Here is a 26,870-nt window from a genome sequence, read left to right as displayed (position 1 = left end):
ATAAGAAAACTGGAAGTATTATCATCCCAGATTTCAAGGTAGAGCAATCAAAATAGCATGATACTGGCACAAAAGTAGACACATAGATCAACAGAACAGAATAGAGATCCCAGAAGAAAAACCCACACATAGGTGGTCAATTTATCTACCAACAAAGGATGCAAGAATATAAAACTGGGAAAAGACAGCATTTTCAACAAATGGTGTTGGGGAAACTGGGCAGCAACATGCAAAAGAATGAAATTGGACCACTTTCTTACACCATACTCAACAATAAACTCAAAATGTATTAGAGACCTAACAATGATACCTGAAATCATAGAACTCCTAGAAGAGAACATTAGGCAGTAATTTACTTGACATCAGCTATGTAAATAGTTTTCTATATGTGTCCTGAGGTAAGGGAAACAAAAGCAAAACTAAATTATTAGGATGTCATTAAAATAAAAACCTTTTGCACAGTGAAGGAAACCATTAATTAAAAAGGCAACCTACTGAATGGGAGGAGATATTTGCAAATGATATTTCCAATAAAGGGTTAGTATCCAAAATGTATAAATAACTTATACAAATCAACACCAATAATAATCATCAACATCATCATCTGGTTAAAAATGGATGGAAGTCATGAATATACATTTTTCCAGAGAAGACATATAGATGCCCGAAAGATACATGAAAAGAGACCTAACACCACGAATCATCAGGAAAATGAAAATGAAAGCCACAATGAGGAGTGCCTGGGTGGCTCAGTTAGTTAAGCATTGTACTCTTGATTTTGGGTCAGGTCATGATCTCATGATCAGAGGATCAAGCCCCTTATTGGACTTCACACTGAGCATGGAGCTTGCTTAAGATTCTCTCTCTCTCTCTCTCTCTCTCTCTCTCTCCCTCCTTCTGCTTCTTTTTCTCTCTTTCTCTCTCTCTCTCTCTCAAAATAAATAAACATTAAAAAAAGAAAGAAAATCACAATGAAATATAACCTCACACCTGTCATAATGCCTAAATCAGAAACACAATAAACAACGTGTTGGTGAGAATGTGGAGAAAAAGGAACACTCATGCACTATTGGAGGGAATGAAAATTGGCACAGTCACTGTGGAAAACAGTATGGAAATTGTGCAAAAAATTAAAAATAGAATAACCATGTGATCCAGCAATACCACTGTTGGATATTTGCCCAAAGAAAACAAAAATGCTAATTTGAAAAAAATATATGTATTTCTATGTTTGTTGCAGCACCATTTACAATAGCCACAATATAGAATCAGTTCAAGTTTCCACTGATAGGTGAATGGAGAAAGATGTGGTGTGTGTGTGTGTGTGTGTGTGTGTGGTGGAATACTACACAGTCATACACAATAAGAAGATTTTGCCATTTACAATGGCATGGATGAACCTTGAGGGTACAATGCTAAGTGAAATATATCAGTCAGAGAAAAACAAATACTATGTGATTTTGTACATATGTAGAATTTAAGAAACAAAGGAAATGAAGAAGCAGAAAAAAAAGAGACAAACAAACAACAAAAACATGGACTCTTAAATATAGTAAACAAATTGATGGTTGCCAGAGGGATAATGGGTGGGATGATGTGAGAATTAGATAAAAAAGATTAAGAGTACACTTATACTGATGTAATCTATAGAATTGCTGAATACTGTATACCCAAAATAATGTAATGCATTATGTTAATCATACTCAATTTAAAAAAAAAAGGGGGATAGAATCCAGGCAGAGCTTATCATTCTAATTATGCCTCTGCTTCTGAACAGTTAAAAGTGATAATTCATTCTCTGACTTCCTATTCTTTACTTGAAATTATTATCACATTTGGACATACAGGATTCTACCACAAAATTCTTCCTCATCTCACTGAATTCATATATCTATTTTGATGCATGTTTGAACCCACAGCTTTTTTGCAAGCTATAGACCATACAACCAATGTTTGCTACAGTTCAGTGAAATAGTGTTTACAAAAAATTCAGTGAAATAGTGTATTTACCAAAAATTTCCAAGAGTCAAGATGCAAAAGTTACTCCTTTCCAGAAAAGAAATGTTATAAGCAAAGGCCATTTAAAGTGAATTCTTGGAGGGGGGTGGGGACATGGAAATCAGTGTTATAGCATAAACAACAAAAAGAAGTTGATTAAACTTTCATCTGGAAAATATATCTCCAAATTATGAAAATATGCTTCTACATATAAAAATGTAGAGTTATGCTAACAATAAGTATTTTTACTTATATGTATTTTCAAGGCCTAGAATATTCCACAGTTGTGCTTTTTCTTATGAATCAGACTTTATTGTTAGTTTGACTGGTTTATTAGTCCAACTACAAAATAATAGAACCAGGCTCTTTTTTTCTACTTTATCTCCGACCAGAATGTGTGGTTTTTGTCTTATTTGTCCTTTGATTATGCCCCTCTGCACATCTGTATCACATTCTAAGAAGACAGAGTATAGGAGGAAATAAAAATTTTGCCTCATGACAGTTTGCCTAAAGTTCTTGCACCTCAGCCACAGCTTTGAAAAAACAGTAAGCCACAGGTACATCTAGAGATACAAGAAGAGTTAAAGACTAAGTGTGTTATTTACAAATGAAGGAAAAAAATTACTATTTGAAAACATTTCTCAAGTATTTTTATATTTTTCTTAATGTACTTTGGAGAAAAGACATTGAAGAATAGATTGACTAAAGTATTTATGTTGCTACTGAGTAATGGCAAAGTTGGGACTAGACATACATATTCCATAGTATATTATAGAATGTTGTATAAATAATTAACCAAAAGAAAATGGGAGAGAATGACCCAAGTAGGCTTTTATTAAAATTTTTATGTGCTTTTTTTTACCACAGAAAAGAGTTAATCACAGTAATGCTTTAAAAAACATTTTTATAATCATATGAAATTTAGTCCCAGAATCTTCCCTAGAACTTTCTTTAGTGCCCACTTAACCTCTTTATTTCGCAAAGTATAGATAACAGGGTTGAGCATGGGTGTCACCACGGTGTAAAACAGGGAAACAAACTTTCCCTGCTCCTTGGATCTGCTATTGGCTGGCTGAAGATACATGAATATTATGGTTCCATAGAAGATTATGACAACGGTCATGTGGGAGGAGCAGGTCCCAAAAGCTTTCTTTCTTCCAGAAGCTGACTTAATCCTCAAAACTGCTTCGACAATGTAGCCATAGGAAATCAGGATGAAGAAGATAGGAACTATAAGGAAAATAATGCTAGCTACAAAAAGTTCAGCCTCATTAAAAGTGGTGTCCACACAAGCCAACTTGATAAGCACAGGGACCTCACAGAAGAAATGATCCACTTGATAATGCCCACAGAAGGGTAGCTGAAGGGTGAGAGTGGACTGTACTAGAGTAGTGACCACCCCACTGAGCCATGACAAAGATGCCAGGGCCATGCAGAGACGTGGATGCATTAAGACAGTGTAGTGGAGGGGACGGCAGATGGCAATGTAGCGATCATAGGACATCACAGCTAGGAGGACACACTCTGTAGATCCCAGAGCAAGAGAAACATACAGCTGAACCACACAGCCACCATAGGTGATGTTTTTCATAGGATCCCACAAGTTTACCAGGAGCTGAGGAATAATACTGCTGGTAAAGCAGAGATCCAAAAAGGAGAGTTGAGAAAGGAAAAAATACATCGGTGTATGAAGCTTGGATTCCAGATGAGATACCAGAATGATGGTGGTATTTCCAAAAATGGTTAGTAAATACAAGATCAAAATGATCACAAATAGAACCTTCTGTAACTGAGGGTAATCAGAAAACCCCAACAGGATAAAACCTGTTATGTTGCTCTCATTGGTACTCCTCATCATCCCCATGTGCAAAGTACGTTCCCAGCTGAGAAAAATGACATATTACATAAGGTCAAATGAGACAATGTCACCTCCCCCAAAAGTATTCTATGTTTTTAGAACTTATACCTTTACATATAGTGACTTAGATCTATTTGCTTATTGTGCGCATTCTAACTAAATGCAATGCATATCCTCTTAATATCTTAGCTGTCCTCTGATGCTCTCCAAAATAGAGAAGAGCAGACATATTTAAAAATATCATCATCAAGCTATGATAATTAGAACATATGGTATTGGCATAAAAATAGATATATAAATCAGTGGAGCAAAAAAACGGGCCCAGAGATAAACCTATTTATATATAACCAATAGATCTTCAATAAAGGTGCCAAGAATACATCATGAGGAAAATATAGTTTTTTTTCAATAAATGGTGCTGGGAAAGCTAAATAAAGACATGCAAAATATTGAAATTGGTCCTCTAGCTTACACTATATGCACCATCAATCAACTCAAAATGTATTAAAAATTTAAATGTAGGACCTCAAACTAAACTCCTAAAAGAAACATAAAGGAGAAGCTTCATGACATTGGTCTCGGCAATGATTTTAGAGATATGACACTGAAACCATAGGCAACAAAAGCAAAAATCCAGGAAATGGGAGAAAATATTTGCAAAAAAAAATCCAAAAAGGAGTTAATATCCAAAATATATAAGAATCTCAGATGAATAAATAGCAAAAATAAATAAATAAATAAATAATAAATAATTATCTGATTCAAAAGTAGACAAAGGTCTTAAATACACATTTCTCTGACATACAAATGTTTAATAGACATAGGAAAAATGATCAGTATCACTAATAATCAAGGTAATGCAAATATGGCACAAATGAAATATCACCTCACACCAGTCAAGATGGATGTTATCAAAAACCAAGACACAGTCAGGGTGCCTGGGTGGCTCAGATAGTTAAGCATCTGATATTTAATTTCAATTCAGGTCATGATCTTGTGGTTTCTGATTTCAAGCTTCATGTCAGGCTCTGTGCCAACAACATGGAGCCTGCTTTGGATTCTCTGTCTCCCTCTCTCTGCCCCTCCCCTGATTGTGTTTGCTCACTCTCTCTCTCTTTCAAAATAAATAAATAGGGGCGCCTGAGTGGCTTAGTTGGTTAAGCATTTGACTTGGGCTCAGATCATGATCTCGTGGTTCATGAGATCAAGCCCCATGTCAGGCTCTGTGCTGACAGTTCAGAGCCTGGAGCCTCCTTCGGATTCTGTTTCTCCCTGTCTTTCTGCTCCTCTCCTGCTCAGGCTCTATATCTCAAAAGTAAATAAATGCTTAAAAAAATTTACATAATAATAAATAAATATTTTAAAAGGATAGCAAATGTTGACGAGATTGTGGAGAAATTAGAACCGTTGTAGAGTGTTGTGAGAATGTAAAATGGTACAGCCACCATGAAAAACAGAATGAACATTCCTCAAATAAATAAATAAATAAAACTGTCAACAATAATGATTCAACAATCCCATTTCAGGTATATATTCAAAAGAATTGAGGAGGGAGGGAAGATGGCGGCTTAGGAGGATGCTGGGCTCACCGCGCATCCTGCTGATCACTTAGATTCCACCTACACCTGCCTAACTAACCCAGAAAACCACCAGAAGACTAGCAGAATGGAGTCTCCAGAGCCAAGCGCAGACGAGAGGCCCATGGAAGAGGGTAGGAAGGGCGGAGAGGCAGTGCACGCTGCACGCACTGGTGGGAGGGAGCCAGGGCAGAGAGGCAGCCTGCCGGCCAAGCAGAGCCCCCGAGTCTGCTGGCAAAAGCAGAGGGGCCGGAAGGAATGTGTTCCGACAGCAAGCGGGACTTAGCATCTGGGAGGTCATAAGTTAACAGCTCTGCTCTGAAAGCAGGAAGGCTGGAGGACAAAGCGAGGGAAAGTTGCTGAGCCCCTGGACGACAGAGCTCAGTTTGGCAGGGAACAAAGGCACTTGACAGCACCATCTCCGTCGCCCATCCCCCAGCCCAAATCCCAAAGGGAACCAGTTCCTGCCAGGGAACTTGCTGGCTCTGCGCAAAAACCCAATTCTGTGCTTCTGAGGAGCAAACCCTGGCAGTGGGTCTGACTCCCTGCCGCTGCCACATGGCCCCTCCTGAAGTGGATCACCTAAGGAGAAGCAAGTTAAGCCTGCCCCTCCTGCCCCCCTGCACCTTGCCTACCCACCCCAGCTAATATGCCAGATCCCTAGCACCACAAGCCTGGCAGTGTGCAAGTAGCCCAGATGGGCCACGCCACCCCACAGTGAATCCCGCTCCTAGGAGAGGGGAAGAGAAGGCACACACCAGTCTGACTGTGGCCCCACCGGTGGGCTGGGGGCAGAGGTCAGGTCTAACTGCAACTCCACCCACCAACTCCAGTTATACACCACAGCACAGGGGAAGTGCCCTGCAGGTCTGCACCACTCCAGAGACTATCCAAAATGACAAAACAGAAGAATTCCCCTCAAAAGAATCTCCAGGAAATAACAACAGCTAATGAACTGATCAAAAAGGATTTAAATAATATAACAGAAAGTGAATTTAGGATAATAGTCATAAAATTAATCGCTGGGCTTGAAAACAGTATAGAGGACAGCAGAGAATCTCTTGCTACAGAGATCAAGGGACTAAGGAACAGTCAGGAGGAGCTGAAAAACGATTTAAACGAAATGCAAAATAAAATGGAAATGACGATGGCTTGGATTCAAGAGGCAGAGGAGAGAATAGGTGAACTAGAAGATAAAGTTATGGAAAAAGAGGAAGCTGAGAAAAAGAGAGATAAAAAAATCCAGGAGTATGAGGGGAAAATTAGAGAACTAAGTGATACACTAAAAAGCAATAATATACGCATAATTGGTATCCCAGAGGAGGAAGAGAGGGAAAGGTGTTGAAGGGGTACTTGAAGAAATCATAGCTGAGAACTTCCCTGAACTGGGGAAGGAAAAAGGCATTGAAATCCAAGAGGCACAGAGAACTCCCTTCGGACATAACTTGAATAGATCTTCTGCATGACATATCATAATTAAACTGGCAAAATACAAGGATAAAGAGAAAATTCTGAAAGCAGCAAGGGATAAAAGTGCCCTCACATATAAAGGGAGACCGATAAGACTCGTGACTGATCTCTCTTTTGAAACTTGGCAGGCCAGAAAGGATTGGCACGAGATCTTCAGTGTGCTAAACAGAAAAAATATGCAGCCGAGAATCCTTTACCCAGCAAGTCTGTCATTTAGAATAGAAGGAGAGATAAAGGTCTTCTCAAACAAACAATAACTGAAGGAATTCATCACCACTAAACCAGCCCTACAAGAGATCCTAAGGGGGATCCTGTGAGACAAAGTACCACAGACATCACTACAAGCATAAAACATACAGACATCACAATGACTCTAAACCCGTATCTTTCTATAATAACACTGAATGTAAATGGATTAAATGTGCCAACCAAAAGACATAGGGTATCAGAATGGATAAAAAAACAAGACCCATGTATTTGCTGTCTACAAGAGACTCATTTTAGACCTGAGGACACCTTTAGATTGAGAGTGAGGGGATGGAGAACTATTTATCATGCTACTGGAAGCCAAAAGAAAACTGGAGTAGCCATACTTATATCAGACAAACTAGACTTTAAATTAAAGGCTGTAACAAGAGATGAAGAAGGGCATTATAGAATAATTACAGGGTCTATCCATCAGGAATAACTAACAATTATAAATGTCTATGCGATGAATACTGAAGCCCCCAAATATATAAAACAATTACTCATAAACATAAGCAACCTTATTGATAAGAATGTGGTAATTGCAGGGGACTTTAATACTCCACTTACAGAAATGGATAGATCATCTAGACACACGGTCAATAAAGAAACAAGGGCCCTGAATGACACATTGGATCAGATGGACATGACAGATATATTTAGAACTGTGCATCCCAAAGCAAGAGAATACACTTTCTTCTCGAGTGCACATAGAACATTCTCCAAGACAGATTATATACTGGGTCACAAAACAGCCCTTCATAAGTTTACAAGAATTGAAATTATACCATGCATACTTTCAGACCACAATGCTATGAAGCTTGAAATCAACCACAGGAAAATGTCTGGAAAACCTCCAAAAGCATGGAGGTTAAAGAACACCCTACTAAAGAATGAGTGGGTCAACCAGGCAATTAGAGAAGAAATTAAAAAATGTATGGAAACAAACGAAAATGAAAATACAACAATCCAAATGCTTTGGAACGCAGCTAAGGCAGTCCTGAGAGGAAAATACATTACAATCCAGGACTATCTCAAGAAACAAGAAAAATCCCAAATACAAAATCTAACAGCACACCTAAAGGAAATAGAAGCAGAAGAGCAAAGACAGCCTAAGCCCAGCAGAAGAAGAGAAATAAGAAAGATCAGAGCAGAAATAAACAATATAGAACCTAAAAAAACTGTAGAGCAGATCAATGAAACCAAGAGTTGTTTTTTTGAAAAAATAAACAAAATTGATAAACCTCTAGCCAGGCTTCTCAAAAAGAAAAGGGAGATGACCCAAATAGATAAAATCATGAATGAAAATGGAATTATTACAACCAATCCCTCAGAGATACAAACAATTATCAGGGAATACTATGAAAAATTATATGCCAACAAATTGGACAACCTGGAAGAAATGGACAAATTCCTAAACACCCTCACGATTCCAACACTCAATCAGGAGGAAATAGAAAGCTTGAACAGACCCATAACCAGCGAAGAAATTGAAACGGTTATCACAAATCTCCCAACAAATAAGAGTCCAGGGCCAGATGGGTTCCCAGGGGAGTTCTACCAAACGTTTAAAGCAGAGATAATACCTATCCTTCTCAAGCTATTCCAAGAAATAGAAAGAGAAGGAAAACTTCCAGACTCATTCTATGAAGGCAGTATTACTTTGATTCCTAAACCAGAGACCCAGTAAAAAAAGAGAACTACAGGCCAATATCCCTGATGAAGATGAATGCAAAAATTCTCCCTAAGATACTAGCAAATCGAATTCAACAGCATATACAAAGAATTATTCACCATGATCAAGTGGGATTCATTCCTGGGATGCAGGGCAGGTTCAACATTCGCAAATCAATCAGCGTGATACATCACATTAATAAAAGAAAAGATAAGAACCATATGATCCTGTCAATTGATGCAGAAAGGGCCTTTGACAAAATTCAGCACGCTTTCTTAATAAAAACCCTTGAGAAAGTCGGGATAGAAGGAACATACTTAAAGATCATAAAGGCCATTTATGAAAAGCCCACAGCTAACATCATCCTCAACGGGGAAAAACTGAGAGCTTTTTCCCTGAGATCAGGAACACGACAGGGATGCCCACTCTCACCGCTGTTGTTTAACATAGTGTTGGAAGTTCTAGCATCAGCAATCAGACAACAAAAGGAAATCAAAGGCATCAAAATTGGCAAAGATGAAGTCAAGCTTTCACTTTTTGCAGGTGACATGATATTATACATGGAAAACCCGATAGACTCCACCAAAAGTCTGCTAGAACTGATACATGAATTCAGCAACGTTGCAGGATACAAAATCAATGTACAGAAGTCAGTTGCATTCTTATACACTAACAATGAAGCAACAGAAAGACAAATAAAGAAACTGATCCCATTCACAATTGCACCAAGAAGCATAAAATACCTAGGAATAAATCTAACCAAAGACGTAAAAGATCTGTATCCTGAAAACTATAGAAAGCTTATGAAGGTAATTGAAGAAGATATAAAGAAATGGAAAGACATTCCCTGCTCATGGATTGGAAGAATAAATATTGTCAAAATGTCAATACTACCCAAAGCTATCTACACATTCAATGCAATCCCAATGAAAATTGCACCAGCATTCTTCTCAAAACTAGAACAAGCAATCCTAAAATTCATATGGAACCACAAAAGGCCCCGAATAGCCAAAGTAATTTTGAAGAAGAAGACCAAAGCAGGAGGCATCACAATCCCAGACTTTAGCCTCTACTACAAATCCGTAATCATCAGGACAATATGGTATTGGCACAAAAACAGACACATAGACCAATGGAATAGAATAGAAACCCCAGAACTAAACCGACAAACATATGGCCAACTAATCTTTGACAAAGCAGGAAAGAACATCCAATGGAAAAAAGACAGTCTCTTTAACAAATGGTGCTGGGAGAACTGGACAGCAACATGCAGAAGGTTGAAACTAGACCACTTTCTCACACCATTCACAAAAATAAACTCAAAATGGATAAAGGACCTGAATGTGAGACAGGAAACCATCAAAACCCTAGAGGAGAAAACAGAAAAAGACCTCTCTGACCTCAGCTGTAGCAATCTCTTACTTGACACATCCCCAAAGGCAAGGGAATTAAAAGCAAAAATGAACTACTGGGACCTTATGAAGATAAAAAGCTTATGCACAGCAAAGGAAACAACCAACAAAACTAAAAGGCAACCAATGGAATGGGAAAAGATATTTGCAAATGACATATTGGACAAAGGGCTAGTATCCAAAATCTATAAAGAGCTCACCAAACTCCACACCTGAAAAACAAATAACCCAGTGAAGAAATGGGCAGAAAACATGAATAGACACTTCTCGAAAGAAGACATCCAGATGGCCAACAGGCACATGAAAAGATGCTCAACGTCGCTCCTTATCAGGGAAATACAAATCAAAACCACACTCAGATATCACCTCACGCCAGTCAGAGTGGTCAAAATGAACAAATCAGGAGACTATAGATGCTGGAGAGGATGTGGAGAAACGGGAACCCTCTTGCACTGTTGGTGGGAATGCAAACTGGTGCAGCCACTCTGGAAAACAGTGTGGAGGTTCCTCAGAAAATTAAAAATAGACCTACCCTATGACCCAGCAATAGCACTGCTAGGAATTTACCCAAGGGATACAGGAGTACTGATGCATAGGGGCACTTGTACCCCAATGTTTATAGCAGCACTCTCAACAATAGCCAAATTATGGAAAGAGCCTAAATGTCCATCAACTGATGAATGGATAAAGAAATTGTGGTTTATATACACAATGGAGTACTACATGGCAATGAAAAAGAATGAAACATGGCCCTTTGTAGCAATGTGGATGGAACTGGAAAGTGTGATGCTAAGTGAAATAAGCCATACAGAGAAAGACAGATACCATATGGTTTCACTCTTATGTGGATCCTGAGAAACGTAACAGAAACCCATGGGGGAGGGGAAGGAGAAAAAAAAAAGAGGCTAGAGTGGGAGAGAGCCAAAGCATAAGAGACTGTTAAAAACTGAGAACAAACTGAGGGTTGATGGGGGGTGGGAGGGAGGGAAAGGTGGGTGATGGGTATTGAGGAGGGCACCTTTTGGGATGAGCACTGGGTGTTGTATGGAAACCAATTTGACAATAAATTTCATATATTGAAAAAAAATTGTATGGACCCAGAAAAGACCCTGAGTGGCCAAGAAATCTTGAAAAGAAAACCAAAGCAGGAGGCATCACAATACCAGACTACAAGCTCTACTACAAAGCTGTAATCATCAAGACAGTATGGTACAGTACAAGAAGAGACACTCAGATCAATGGAACAGAATAGAGAACCCAGAAATGGACCCATAAACGTATGGCCAACTAATCTTTGACAAAGCAGGAAAGAATATCCAATGGAATAAAGACAGTTTCTTCAGCAAGTTGTGCTGGGAAAACTGGACAGTGACATGAAGAAGAATGAACCTGGAGCACCTTCCTACACCATACACAAAAATGAACTCAAAATGGATGAAAGACCTCAATGTAAGACAGGAAGCCATCAAAATGCTTGAGGAGAAAGCAGGCAAAAACCTCTTGCATCTTGCCCGCAACAGCCTCTTACTCAATATGTCTCTGGAGGCAAGGGAAACAAAAGCAAAAATGAACTACTGGGACCTCATCAAAATTAAAAGCTTTGCACAGCGAAGGAAACAATCAGCAATGCTCAAAGGCAGCCGACAGAATGCGAGAAGATATTTGCCAATGACATATCGGATAAAGTGTTAGTATCCAAAATCTGTAAAGAACTTCTCAAACACAACACCCCAAAAACAAATAATCCAGTGAAGAAATGGGCAAACGACATGAATAGACACTTCTCCAAAGAAGACATCCAGATGGCCAACCGACACATGAAAAAATGCTCAACATCACTCATCATCAGGGAAATACAAATCAAAACCATAATGAGATACCACCTTACACCTGTCAGAATGGCTAACATTAACAACTCAGGCAACAACAGATGTTGGCGAGGATGCGGAGAAAGAGGATCTCTTTTGCATTGATGGTGAGAATGCAAGCTGGTGCAGCCACTCTGGAAAACAGTATGGAGGTTTCTCAAAAAACTAAAAATAGAACTACCCTATGACCCAGCAATTGCACTACTAGGCATTTATCCACGGGATACAGGTGTGCTGCTTTGAAGGGACACATGCACACCCATGTTTATAGCAGCACTAGCAACAATAGCCAAAGTATGGGAAGAGCCCAAATGCCTCTTGATGGATGAATGGATAAAGAAAACCTAGTATATATATCCAATGGAGAATTACTTGGCAATCGGTAAGAATGAAATCTTGTCATTTACAACCACATGGATGGAACTGGAGGGTATTATGCTAAGCGAAATTAGTCAGAGAAAGACAAAAATCATATGACTTCACTCATATGAGGACTTTAAGAGACAAAGCAGATGAACACAAAGGAAGGGAAAAAAAATAATATAAAACAGGGAGGGGGACAAAACAGAAGACTCATAAATATGGAGAACAAACTGAGGGTCGCTGGAGGGATTGTGGGATGGGCTAAATGGGTAACTGGCACTAAGGAATCTACTCCTGAAATCATTGTTTCACTATATGCTAACTAATTTGGATGTAAATTTAAAAAAAAAAAACACAAAAAAAAGAATTGAAATTAGAATCTCAAAGAAATATCTTTATTTTGGTATTCATTGCAGCATTATTTACAATAGCCTCTATGGATAAATGGAGAAGATGTTGTTTATTACTCATCCTTAATTGATGGAATATCATTTGATATTAATGCAATGTTATTCAGCCTTCAAAAATAAATAAATTCTGTAATGCACAACAATACAGATGGACCTAGAGAGCATTATGCTAAGTGAAATAAGCCAGACATAAAAGGACAAATACTCCTCTTACATGAAGAATGTAAAATAGTCAAACTTACAGAAACACAAATAAACTGGTGGTAGCCAGGGGATGGGAGGAGAGGAAACAGACAGTTGTTCAATGGTTATAAGCTTACAGCCATACAAGAAGAATAAATTCTAGAAAATTACACACCAACATATCACATGAATTTAACAATATTGTATTACGTACTTTGTTATGAGAGTTATGTACCTTGATTGTGGTAATGGTTCATGAATATATCCAGACTCTGAACCACTAAATGAATTGTATAGATTAAATATGTGCAGATTTTTGTGTATCAGTTACACCTCAATAAAACTAACTGTGGGGAGGGGCGCCTGGGTGGCTCAGTCGGTTGAGCATCCTACTTCGGCTCAGGTCATGATCTCACAGCTCATGAGTTGGAGCCCCGCGTCAGGCTCTGTGCAGACAGCTCCGAGCCTGCAGCCTGTTTCAGATTTTGTGCCTCCCTCTCTCTGCCCCAATCCACTTGCCTTCTGTCTCTGTCTCTCTCCAAAATAAATAAACATCAAAAAAAATTAAATAAAATAAAAACGTAAGTGTGGGGAGTAAGCAACAATTATTTGCTGTAAGAAATAAATTATACCATCATTTCCATGCAACCAAATTTGTCCCTTATATTAATGTCTTTCTAGTTACAGACACAGGCAAAACATAGTTAATTTCAATAGGAGATTAAAAAAAAACAGTTTTTTTAAATTTATCAAAAGGGAATAAAACCATTTTTCATCATCCAAAAATAGTGGAACTTAGTTATAAGTTTATATCTCCAAATATATGACACATATGATCCTCACTGCAATTTTTTTTAAAAATGGCATTACTTTAAAAATCAACTCCTGGGAGCTTGTGTGACCCAAAGGCACATATATGTTTAGTAAGCAATATTGAAATATATTTCTTGTTCCAGTTAATTCTATATGCTATCTTTCTTCTTCCTTCTCTCAGTGTTTATTTGCTTTTTATTTATTTATTTATTTATTTATTTATTTATTTATTTGCCTGCTCTTTCATTTCAGAGACCAAGGATCCTCCAGGCTCCAAAATCAAATTTTCAGGAAGTGAAAGGCTATCCATATGATTTTAGGTTTATTTTTTTCCTGGAATCATGTGTATTTTAGTCATCAGCTCAAAATGTGAATGCAGTGTGGTTTCTGTTTTGAAAACAAGTAATTAAGGGAATGTTTTATTTCCAGTGATGGCATTGTATCTAATTTATAAAATAATACTACTTAGCAAACTAGTAATTATGGCTTCATCATAGAAAGGTCACTCGGGGGCACCTGGGTGGCTCAGTCACATGAGTGTCTGAGTCTCGATTTCAGCTCAGGTCATGATCCTAGGGATCAATTCCCACATTGAGCTCTACACTGAGTATGGATCCTGCTTGAGATTCTCTCTCTCTCTGTCTCACTCTGTCTCTCTCTCTCTTTCCTTCTGCCGCTCTCCCCCACTTGCACTCTCTGTCTCTCAAAAAGAAAAAAGTTCATTCCTTCCTTTATACCTAGCTGCCAAAGAAACATCTCTCAGTAACATTGTACTTTAATACTACACACTCCAAAACTTTTGCTCTTCTTTATATGGGAAACTTGCTGGTGGATTAATTGTTTGGCACTTTACTAGGTAGTATACAACATCTTTTCTATTCGTTCACTTGACTAAGTTGTACATGTGTCTGTTCACAACAGCTTATGAGATTCATGAGGCCAGGATTCATATATAATATCATTTTGTATCACCCAGTCCTTGGAGTGTTCAGCACAAATTAGCCTCTCAAAAATTATTCAGCAATTCACCCAAATTATATTCAACATTTTATTCCTATTTCATTTTCCTTAAGGAAATTAACACATCTCTAGGCAACTAGTTAACTAACACATATCTAGTGAACTAGTATATATTAGATATCATTACCAAATGAATGAATGAGCAGGGCTTACCAATCTTCCTCCAAATTGGAGCTGCCTCAAACACATGCTACTCTTCCATCTATTTAAACATTGCTGTATTAGAATGGCCAAAATTAACAACACAGAAAACAACAGATGTTGGCGAGGATGCTGAAGGGGGACCCTTTTACGCTGTTGGTGGGAATGCAAACTGGTGCAGCCACTCTGGAAAAGAGTATGGAGATTGCTCAAAAAGAATAGAACTATCCTATGACCTAGCAATTGCACTACTAAGTATTTACCCAAAGAATACAAAAATACTAATTTGAAGGGATATATCCACTCCTATGTTTATAGCAGCACAATCAACAATAGCCAAATTATGGAAAGACCCAAATTTCCATTGACTCATGAATGGGTAAAGAAGATATGGTATATATATATATATATATATATATATATATATATATATATGGAGTAATATACATATATACATATGTATGGAGTAATACTCAACCAATAAAAAGAATGAAATATTGCCATTTTCAATGACAAAGATGGAGCTAGGGAGTATTATGCTAAGTTAAATAAGTCAGTTAGTGAAAGATACCATCTGATTTCACTCATGTGTGGAATTTAAGAAACAAAACAGGTGAACATAAGAGGGGAGGAAGAGAGGGAGGCAAAGTATAAAAGAGACTTTTTACTATAAAGAACAAATTGAGGGTTACAGGAGGGAAGTTGGATGGGGGATGGGCTAAATGGGTGATGAGTATTAAAGAGAGCACTTGTGATGAACACTGGATGTTGTATGTAAGTGATGAATCACTAAATTCTACTCCTGAAACTAACATTACACTATATGTTAACTAACTGAAATTTAAATTAAAACTTAAAATAGGGGCGCCTGGGTGGCTCAGTCGGTTAAGCGTCCGACTTCAGCTCAGGTCACGATCTCGCGGTCTGTGAGTTCGAGCCCCGCGTCAGGCTCTGGGCTGACGGCTCAGAGCCTGGAGCCAGCTTCCGATTCTGTGTCTCCCTCTCTCTCTGCCCCTCCCCCGTTCATGCTCTGTCTCTCTCTGTCTCAAAAATAAATAAACGTTAAAAAAAATTAAAAAAAAAACTTAAAACAAAATTAGAATAGAATAGAATAGAATAGAACAGAATAGACATGGCTGTATTAAAAGCACAAATTTGATAGGTGTACTTGTAATATAAGTAGGAGTCTGGCCACACACAGTCCTCTTGGTTTTGACGAACTCCACCTCAATCTTGTAAGTACAAAATGGAAACACCCTGCAGTATCCTCATTATTTTGTCTTTTTGTTTTATTCTTTCCCAGTAGGAAGTTTCATATATTTTATATAATAGACATAAAGAAAATATGTCTATTACAAAAGCTATCTTTTCAAATTCTATCTTTTTTTCTAAAGCATTTCTAAAATGCTATCTTTTCAAATTCATTTTTTCCTGAGTAAATATTATGCAGAATTAACTACTTTCAGTTCTTTTTTTTTTTTTTTTTTTTTTGTCACTTCAGGTCAGTGCCCTGAAAAATGTCCCCAGCCCCTTCACTGGTGAGTCCTCAAATCTTCACCTTCTAATATGCACAGTGAACAATTATTACTTCAGTTCACCTTCCCTTTCATTCTGAACTTTTACCAATTTCACTGTAAACATCTACAAGTGGACTCACAGAGAACAGGAGCAGTGTCCATTCACCTTCCAAAGTGCGTTGCAAGTTTCACAGAAGTTAACTAATTCCACTTATAGATAACACTGACCTTGGACCCTTTTAATCATAGCAATGTTTCTGAACAAGTTAAGTATGCTCATTACTCATTAAGAACATCATACATTACTAACCATTGAAAGTTTTTAAGTTCTACAAAAACATTATTTTTAATTTCTTTTTGAGAAAGAGAGAGAGACAGCATAAGTGAAGAAGGGGGAGAGGGAGAGTGAAGGAGAGAATATTAATCAAGCTCCATGCTCAGCACAGAGCCCAATGGGGGGCTGGATCTCATTATTGTAAAATTATGGCCTGAAAAGAAATCAAGAGTCAGGAGCTTAAACCAACTGAGCCACCCAGGCACCCCTCTGTAAAATATTATTAAGATGGATATATTGACAGTGAATGCAGTATTTCCACAACTTCTCTCTTAAAATCTAATAGTGTCAACACATCGAACAGGGAGTAGAGAAAGGATATTCTAAGTAGGAATAGTTCCACAACTATGGAATATGTATAAACCTATATCACACATTCCACATATATGTGCCTGGTATGTTGAAACTTAACAAAATCACATGAACAGAAAGAGCAGAAACCCTCTTCTCTAAGTGCCATCCTATATATTACCCATTTAGAGAAACAAGGTATAAAATGTAGTAGACCATGGAAAATAAAATATGCCACTGAAGATGTGCTCCCGTATGGAAGATGGCTCCACAGCTGGTAAGAATAACTAGATTTATACATGAGTAACAGGCTGAATGCCAAGTTGCACCGGGCATGGTTTTGGAGCTGAGATGTCTTTTATTAGGAGGATAAGTGACAGAAAATACTATATCTGAGTGAATTTTCCAGCTATCTACTGAACTTGCCCACTAAGTGACTGAAGGATTGAACACAAATTTTAAATGACCAAAAGTTACTCCTCCAGCTCATGTTCTAAAAGTTCAACTAAAATAGCACTGAGGGGGAAAAAAGAACAAAAGGAAAAGACAAACAGTTCCTAGTATATTTGGGAAAAAACAAACTTCAATCACTATGTACATCCAAAGATAATAAGTATTTAAGAAATATAAAACATGGACTTAGGTTTTGCACATTTCAAAAAGTCTATAATACAAAATCAAGACTAAAGACAAAAGACGAAAAGGAAAAGGTGAAGTCTCCAAGAAACAAAATTTAGGTGAAGAGCATACACTTGAAGCATTTATCCAAGAAGCAGAATAAATATTTGGGAAAGGAACAGTAGTTTTTCACACTCAAGAAATTTTAGAAAACCAGGAGTTGTTCAAACAAATGATTCAAAACAATAGATTTTAAAGGTAAACTGGCTACAGAAAACAATTAAAGACATATATAGTGGTTACATCCTAATTAGTATTTAGGAGGGGAAGAAAGAGCTGAATAAAAAAGATATGCCTGAGTAACTTGCACAGGCATATTACAATGGAAAGGAGAAATAAGGTGTTAGTATGAAAGATGACATATCAGTGTCAAAAAGATCATATATCTTAAAATTTTCAAAGTTAGTAAATTTTGACATGAAACACTCATGGTTTTAGCACTATGAAAACTAATATCCAAGCTAAAGTAATAATATAATAAAAAAGTAACATGTAATCATATGTTAATCCACTATGAAGATATGTCACTATTAAATTTTCAGGCACCAAGTAACATAAAATAAGAACATAAAAAAAACAGTATACCGGTCATATAATAAAGTTTACGTAATTGACCAATTATTAAGCTTTAAAAAAAAAATAATGTTTATTTATTTTTGAGGAAGAAAAGGGCAGAGTGTGAGCAGGGGAGGGGCAGAGATAGAGGGAGACACAGAATCCAAAGCAGGTTCCAGGCTCTGAGCTGTTAGCCCAGAGCCCAAAGCGGGGCTCAAACTCATGGACTGCGAGATCGTGACCTGAGCTAAAGTCGGACACAACCTACTGAGCCACCCAGGCACCACTAGCTTTAATAAAAAAAAACTAAATTATGTATAGAATACAAATTTTTGTTGTTATATTCTCTCACTGCTATAAAACTTAAATAAACAATAGAAATTTAGGTGGAAAATTATGCCAAAATTTCAATTGGGAATTATTAAATGAATTATTTTAAAAACTTGAATATTAAAATGTAAACATACTTTTTAGTGCTCTTTTTAAACAAGGTAAATTGAGAAACAAATTAAAGTCAATAAGTTTTAAAAATGTTAAAAAATAAAACAGTAGAAACAAAAATAATAATTTTACATAACATAATAAAACTAATCACAGATATTAATAAAACAGCCCCTAAAAAGTATTTAAAAACTATCATATTAAAGATAACAGAACAAAGTTAACCAATAAGATAATTTTAATAACTATTTTAGTAACAGCTTAATAATTTAATAATTTCATATAAAACAGCAAATTAAGAGGCTATATTGTAAACAATTTGTATTTTTATTATAAAACTGTAAAATATCTGCATTACAAAATACTATCATTATTTTCTTTATTAAAGCAGAAAATATCTGTAAACAAAGACCCATTTCCTTAAATATACAGTGATATGATGGAAACAATAAGATCGTCTAATTGGAACTGAATAAATCATCCTAATAGTTGCTCCTTTCACCAATATCTAAGGAATGTCTTTCAAAGTCCAACCAAACATCGCTTCCAGAGCTCCCAGGTGCTGACCATGCCCCCTTGCACTTCTGCTTCTTCTTTCTGTGCACACCAGTCTTCCTGGACACTCAACACACACTATAGCTTGGGCCCTAAACTACCACATGAAGCTGAATTTCAGATTTGGCCATTGATAAGACCTTCTAACATGAGCACTTTTGGTCTTTTTGTCCATAACCTACCTGTGGTGACATGGGGCATCCCATGGGATAGGGTTCACTATACCTTTGGAGATACTGCTTTCTGGTCACCCCTCACCTTTAAAGACCACTGATTTTTTGTGCCACCTTCAGAAAATGAAATGATTCTAATCAATATTATTTTGGGTATACCTCCAGGCTATCTACCTTAAAGTATAGTAAACTTCTGGATGTTTTCATATTGCATGGTGTCCAGCCAGATTAACACATAAGCACTGATTAAATCCCCTGCCCCTGTTTGTGCTAGACATTCCCACAGCTGCTCACACCCACTCCTTGAGCTCATTCTTCCCTTGAGAACCTGTTCAGACCCTGCCTGCTCACCAGACTACAGCTCTAGTCTCACTTTCCAAGTCTGTTATTCTTGATTGACCTTCTCATAAATACTACATGGACAGGGGCAACTGTATGGCTCAGTCGCTTAAGCATCCAATTCTTGAATTTGACTGAGGTCACGATCTCACAGTTCATGATATTGAGCCCCAAGTGGGATTCTGCACTGACACAGTGGAGCCTACTTGGGATTCTCTCTCGTGCTCTCTCTCCCTCCCTCCCTCTCTCTTTCCCTCTGTCCACCCTTCCCCCAGTTGTTCTCTCTCTCTCAAAATAAATAAATAAACTTAAAAAAATGCTACGTGTATCAACAAATCTTGTGAACTCCCATACCATGCCTCTTTCTCTATGGGAAATTATTTCCACTTTGAGAATAGTCCAGCATCCATTATTCCACTGTATGATTGTAGGGCATGAGTTGAAAGTGCTATCGTAGTGCAGAGCCCATGTATTATTAATCTCCTGTAAATACTTTCCAGTATACAAATGTTATGAGCCATTTAACCTGCTACTCTATTCAGGCAGACTCTTTTTTTTCATTTCTACGATCCAACAACAAAACACAAAATAAAAGCTTATTTTTTAAATATAGTAATAACAACTTTCATCCAAATAATTCTAAGCCAAAGGACATGAATATTGTCAGCTGACTAGATGTGGCTTTTAATAACAAGAAAAAGTTCACTCAAAACTGATTTTTAAAATTGAATTCAAATTCTCTTTCAAAAACTGAGAAGATTATGACATGTGCCATGAAAGGAGGAAGCATACGGATTTTCTATAGAATCAAACATAGGCCCAGAACACGTAAGGACACTGAGGTCTCAATTAGATAAAGGAGCAAAGAGGGTGGTAAGTGTGCCATATATTAATCTCCTCTTAGACCTCAATTTCTCTTAATTTATTTATAATCATAATTAAGATCAATTGGTGGAGCAAATAATCTATATCCTGACTTAATTCCCTTTTGATTCAATGAGATGTCTCTACTCTCTGCCAAGATGTTTCACAAGTGTGTCTCACATGCAAAAATATGTGGGTGGGATATTTTTTTTTTTTCATTTTAAAGAATATAGAAAGTTCAGAAATGAAAAATTTAAACCCAGTCTTTGCTGCCTTTAAGCAGAGGGGATATTGGGCATCAAAAAGACAGAGAGAGACAGAGAGAGAGAGACAGAAACACAGACAGCGACAGAGACCAAGACAATTTTATGAGACGTTTTCGGCTTGGTTTTGAAGTAGTCAAAGACAACATGAAAACACTAGTCTGAAATCCATAGACTTCACAATTCTGAGTTGCTTTAATTTCACAGTTTGCTCTACATGCAGTAAAACATACAACTTGCCTATAAATGTAAATGTACCTACTTCAGGCCAAGAACATGCATTCTGGCCACAGGAGTTACTTTCTTGTCCACAGTATCTTCAGCTGCCTGTTTCTTTAAAGGAAATAAATAGGTGTTCCCAGATTAAGGTCCCAGAGCCACAGGAGTTGTTCAAGAAAGGACAAGCTAGGAACCAAATGTGAGATTCTGAGAAAAGGAGGCATCCAAGTCTTTGTAGAGGCCACCCAAACCAGATGTGAGTATGCCCAAAAAGATGATGTCTAATCTCTCTCCTCTACCTAGAAAAGTATGTAATGATGTTGAAGACACCTTTCAAAGTCTGGTGCACAGGTTAAGTTTGACCCTCAGTTACAATTAACTGGTATCACAATGACTAGAAAGATTTTCCTCTGGGGACTGAATCTCTCTGCAACAGCTCAAAAAATTGGTGCTCCTGGGGTGCCTGGGTGGCTCAGTCGGTTGAGCGTCCGACTTCAGCTCAGGTCATGATCTCACAGTTTGTGAGTTTGAGCCCCGCGTCGGGCTCTGTGCTGACAGCTCGGAGCCTGGAGCCTGCTTCAGATTCTGTTCTCCCTCTCTCTCTGTCCCTCCCCTGCTCATCCTCTGTCTCTCTCTGTCTCAAAAATAAATAAAAACATTGTTAAAAATTAAAAAAAATGGTGCTCCTTGTCCATGCAGTACAACATAGAAATGCTCATTCCAAATAAGAGGAAAAAATTAAATGGTTTACACTAGGTGTTGGGGCATGCTTGGCAAAGTGTCAGAAGAAAGTGAGCTATCCTCAGTGACTACATAACTTTGAAGTGAGAAACACCAATGACTTACCTTTGTGATGAGGAAATAGCTTAAGGTAGGAAAGAAAAATAAATGACCCTGTTGATGTGGCCTAATCACATCCCCAGAGGGTAAGAGAATTAGGATCTTCCCCCCTATGGAAAATATGTAACTCATTAAAATGTCCATAACAGAGGATCCTGGGCTATGGTCACGGACAAGTGCCCTGAGGTCATAACTTCCCCCATATCATTTAAGGGTTCACTAAGTAAGGCATCAAGAGCTCACCTTGACACTTCCTAAAACATTTGCCAATTTAAATATCCTGATTATCCCATTGTGACACAATATGTGACAGAGAAATAATATATTTCAGTAATTACAGAGAATTCAGAGAAAGTATAGTAATTTAGAGAAATAACCTCAAAAGGAAATCTCTTGAGTAACTGGCTGACAATATCAATGTGGTTATGGACTGAGTTCCAATGGGACACCAAATGCCAGGCATTATTGTGCTGTGCTATTCTCACTATATAGTAAACTGCCCCTTTACATTTTTTAGCAGAAAAAATAAAATTTCCATTCTTATTTATCTTTTCTACTCTTATAATTGTCCTATAGAAGTAAAAATGAATGTTGCCTTATTGTTATTCAAAATAAGAGAGTCCTCATTTCTCCTTGGTTATCCAAGTCTCTGATCATGCTTACCAACAATTCCCAATTCTGTTTAAAAAATCTATTTTCATTTCCCATATATTTTTCTAGATAATTAAACCCTAGTTTACTTGGAGTTCACAGATGTTTGTGCCTTCCTCAGCACAAAAGAGCACATTCTATTTACAACCGTATCTTGCTATATTCTTCTATATATTCTCTGACACTTCTAATAACTTTAAAGAAAATGTTCTCTCTGTCCTCTAAAATGGATTGTAGCACCAGAAGACTATTTGGCTTCTGTTATAAGCTGTCAGCCACTTTAAAATTCACCTATGGATTCTTTCTTTTCTTAAACACATAATAACTTATGTATAATTTAGCAATAACAATATAAATTATTTTCTCCTTATTCAAGTTTAGATACCACGGTTTAGATAACATTGCTTTGCAACCACATCAATTTAATAAAATTTAAAAAATAGCCATTAATCTTATGACTTGACTGAGATAGATTCAATTTTAAATCAACTTGCTGAAAGTGAGTTTTTTCCCCTAGCATTGACTTATTTTGTTAGATAGTAGACACTATTACATACTGAAAATTTACCAATTAACTGAGTTGGACCATTAGCATATAAACTCTTAAAAGGCCTGGGTACTGTGTCTTTCATATCTGTGCCCTCAATGCTCAATAATTGTTGAACAAATAAGTGCATTTCTTAAAGGAGATAAGACAAACATAAGTTCAATGATGTGTTACAAACTGCATGTACCTAGTAATAAGATACAGGGTATAATGGAAGAGATCATCAATTAATTAAAAAAAAAATCTCTCCATCTAGTAAGCAAGCCATATCAGCAGTGCATAGGTAGCAGAAAATTAATATGGAAAGAAGTGGGTAAACTATGCAGAATTGTGTATAGTTTACATACAGTAGGAAAAGAAAGGACAGGAATTAAAATAATCCCTGTTCCATTTTGTGATATTGAAAAGAGCAAAAAAGAACCAAAAGCAGGGACCTTTTGATTTAGTTCTGATGTGTTCATTTTGAGGCTGTTTTAACACACCCAGGTGGAGAAGTAAAATACATAGCTGAACATGAGATGGGAATAGAAAATGTCTTTGTTGAAGTATAAATCTGGGGGCCACCTGTAAATATATTCTACTTTAAATTGTGATTAAGTCAAAACATAGTTGCCATTCTCAAAAACCTACTAAAGAGAGAAATACAAAAAATCAGAAACTTGCTAAACAGGAGGAAAAGTGCAGCAATAGAGATAAACTCAGTGTGTAATGGGACTCACACCGGAGACTTGACCACAATAATCCATGGTCTATTGAAAAAGTAATGCCACTGAGGTTTAGAGTTTGCTATTTCTGTTTTGAGCAAATGGCCAAAATATTTCAATCTCTGCAAAATAAAACTTATAATAATACCCATATAGCAGATAATTATGCTTGTACATTGTAAATATGTTGTACATTCTGACATGCTTCATCATGTTCCTACCTTATTTACCCATTCATATTTACCACATATCATCTGGGTAAGCAATGTGTTATGAGAATGCAGAGTAGGGGCAGGCATATAATTATGGCTATTAAATGCAATAAAATTTATGAACCAACTTTATTAAAAGTCAAATGCCTAAGACAGTGATCTAATTTTAACTTGGGTTGCTCAATATTGGACATTTTGGTTTGTACATAGTGCAAAGGTTATGCAAATTGTTCAGGTCACACAGTTATTATGTGATGAAATGAGCATTCAAACTCAAAAATTCAAATGCTATTGAATTTTTTCTACCAAAACCCACTATAGGTTTATGAACATAACCAAATAATTTATTGAGTCATCATCCATTAAATGAATCAGTCTTAATAACTGCCTCCTAAAAATAAAAAAATTCTTGATAATCATGTTCACTGAGCCATAATGTTCTACCAAGAATTTTTTTCATTGCTGCCTTTGCTTCTTTGTTTCTCAGGGTGTAGATGAGAGGGTTGAGTATGGGGGTCACCACAGTGTAGAAAAGGGAAACAAACTTTCCTTGGTCTTTGGGTCTGCTCTTGGCTGGCTGCAGGTACATGAAGATGATGGTTCCATAGAAGATTATGACAACCATTAAGTGGGAGGAACCGGTCCCAAATGCCTTGTGTCGTCCGATGGCTAACTTGATCTTCAGTACTGCTCTGGCAATGTGCCCGTAGGAGATCAGGATGAGTGATAAAGGCACCACCAGGAATAAAACACTAGCCGTAAATAGCTCCACTTGATTGAAAGTCGTTTCCACACAAGCCAACTTGATGAGCACAGGGACCTCACAGACAAAATGATCCACTTGGTGATGCCCACAGAAAGGCAACTGCAGGGTGAGAGTGGACTGTATAAGGGTGGTAGCTACCCCACTGAGCCATGCCACAGATGCCAGAGTATGACAGAGGCTGGGGCGCATGGCAAAGGCATAATGTAGAGGACGGCAGACAGTGATGTACCGATCATAGGACATCACAGCCAGGAGGACACACTCCGTGGATCCCAGGGCAAGAGAGACATAGAGCTGAACCACACAGCCACCATAAGTGATGGACTTATCTGAACCACCCAGGTTGACTAGAAGCTGAGGAATAATGCTGCTGGTGAAACAGAGGTCCAGGAGGGAGAGGTGGGAGAGGAAAAAGTACATTGGGGTGTGCAGTTTAGAGTCCAAGAGGGAAACTAGGATGATGGTAACATTGCCTAGGAGCATCATCAGGTAAAGACACAAGATTACCCCAAAAAGAACCAGCTCTAGCTGAGGCCGGTCAGAAAAGCCTACCAAAATAAACCCAGGGAAGGTGCTGTCATTGGTCAAACACATTACTCTTGCTTTGATTATTAACTTCAGAGTGATGAAGTCACATGAAACAGAAACTGCAAGGATTTTATATCAATTCCTTCACAGTTAAGATCTAAGTGTTGAAAAAGAAGACTTTGGATGTAGGTAAAGATAAAGAGCCAATGTAGAGAATACCATGTGCAATGTCACTTATTATCCCATGAAGTGGCATATGTGGTCTGTGGATCATAGGTTTTCATTCTACCTTGAGGACAAAATAAAAGTCAAAATGCATCAAGGATGAGTCTTCCCCTCAGTGTCTTATCAATAACATTTTTTAATAATAATAATAAAATTTTGTAGGAAATGTGGGAATTCAAAACACCATACTGCATTCTCAGAATCTATCAAATGGATAGGTAAATAAGGTAGGAACATGATGAAATGTCAGAATGTACAACATGTCATCTGGGTAAGCAATGTGTTATGAGAATGCAGAGTAGGGACAAGAATCTATAGAGGGAAAATTTAGATTAAGTCAAGGGTAAGACTACATCTTGCTCTTAAGAAAATGAGAAGGAGGGAATGCATGGGTGCCTCAGTCAGTTGAGCATCTGACTCTTGATTTAAGCTCAGGTCAGAATCCCAGGGTCATAGGATCCAGTCTCCACATGGGGTTCCATGCTGAGGGTGTAGCCTGCTTGGGATTCTCTCTCTGTGTCTGCCCCTTTCCCCCGCCTCTCTCTCTCTCTCTCTCTCTCTCTCTCTCTCTCTCTCTCAAAACAAAAATAAGGAGAGCTATAAAAAAAAAACAGAATTTCACAATGGTAAAAATGAGGACAGAAATGGATAGTACACTATATAGTGCCATCAAATAAATGAACTAAACTAAATTTGAGGTGTGATTATTGCATATGCTGGGTATGCCATATAACAGAATATAATATTTACAAGGTAAATTTGAGCCATTTTTTCAAAGACCATAAACATTCGTAAACATTATTTGGATAGAAGAGGTTCTTGTTAGGAGGGTTTTTGTTGGGTTTGAATTTTCGTTTTCAAGATAAATATGACTATACAATATAGAAGATTTTTTTTGAGAGGAGAGATGGGCGAGGGTGAGGGGCATGAATTAAACAGGGGATCGGGATGAAGTAGTGCACTGTTGTGAGGAACACTGGGTAGTTCATGGAATTATTGAATCACTAAATCCTACTCCTGAAACTAATATTTCACTGTATGTTAACTATCTGGAATTTAAATAGAAACTTGGGAGAAAAAAAGAAGCAATACAGAAGATTCTTAAAAAGAAGACACTCTAGTCCAGAAACTATA

At 37.4% G+C, this 26,870-nt stretch overlaps 2 protein-coding genes across 2 annotated transcripts; both read right to left on the bottom strand.

Moving 5' to 3' along the window:
* Positions 1-2,908: 2,908 nt before the first annotated feature.
* Positions 2,909-3,862, bottom strand: LOC109260322 (olfactory receptor 2G2-like). Its single transcript, XM_019438479.2, has one exon. It carries the CDS (start codon positions 3,860-3,862, stop codon positions 2,909-2,911), a length of 954 nt encoding a protein of 317 aa, XP_019294024.2.
* Positions 3,863-24,608: 20,746 nt separating this feature from the next.
* On the bottom strand, positions 24,609-25,577 carry LOC109260323 (olfactory receptor 2G2-like). Its single transcript, XM_019438480.2, has one exon. It carries the CDS (start codon positions 25,575-25,577, stop codon positions 24,609-24,611), a length of 969 nt encoding a protein of 322 aa, XP_019294025.2.
* Between the last annotated feature and the right edge of the window lie 1,293 nt (positions 25,578-26,870).

The sequence above is a fragment of the Panthera pardus genome, unplaced genomic scaffold (assembly GCF_024362965.1).
Source record: "Panthera pardus isolate Hobbes unplaced genomic scaffold, ASM2436296v1 HiC_scaffold_1, whole genome shotgun sequence".
Taxonomy (NCBI): Eukaryota; Metazoa; Chordata; class Mammalia; order Carnivora; family Felidae; genus Panthera; species Panthera pardus.
Note: the sequence above shows the minus strand (reverse complement) of the source record. Positions and strands in the feature narration are given on the sequence as shown.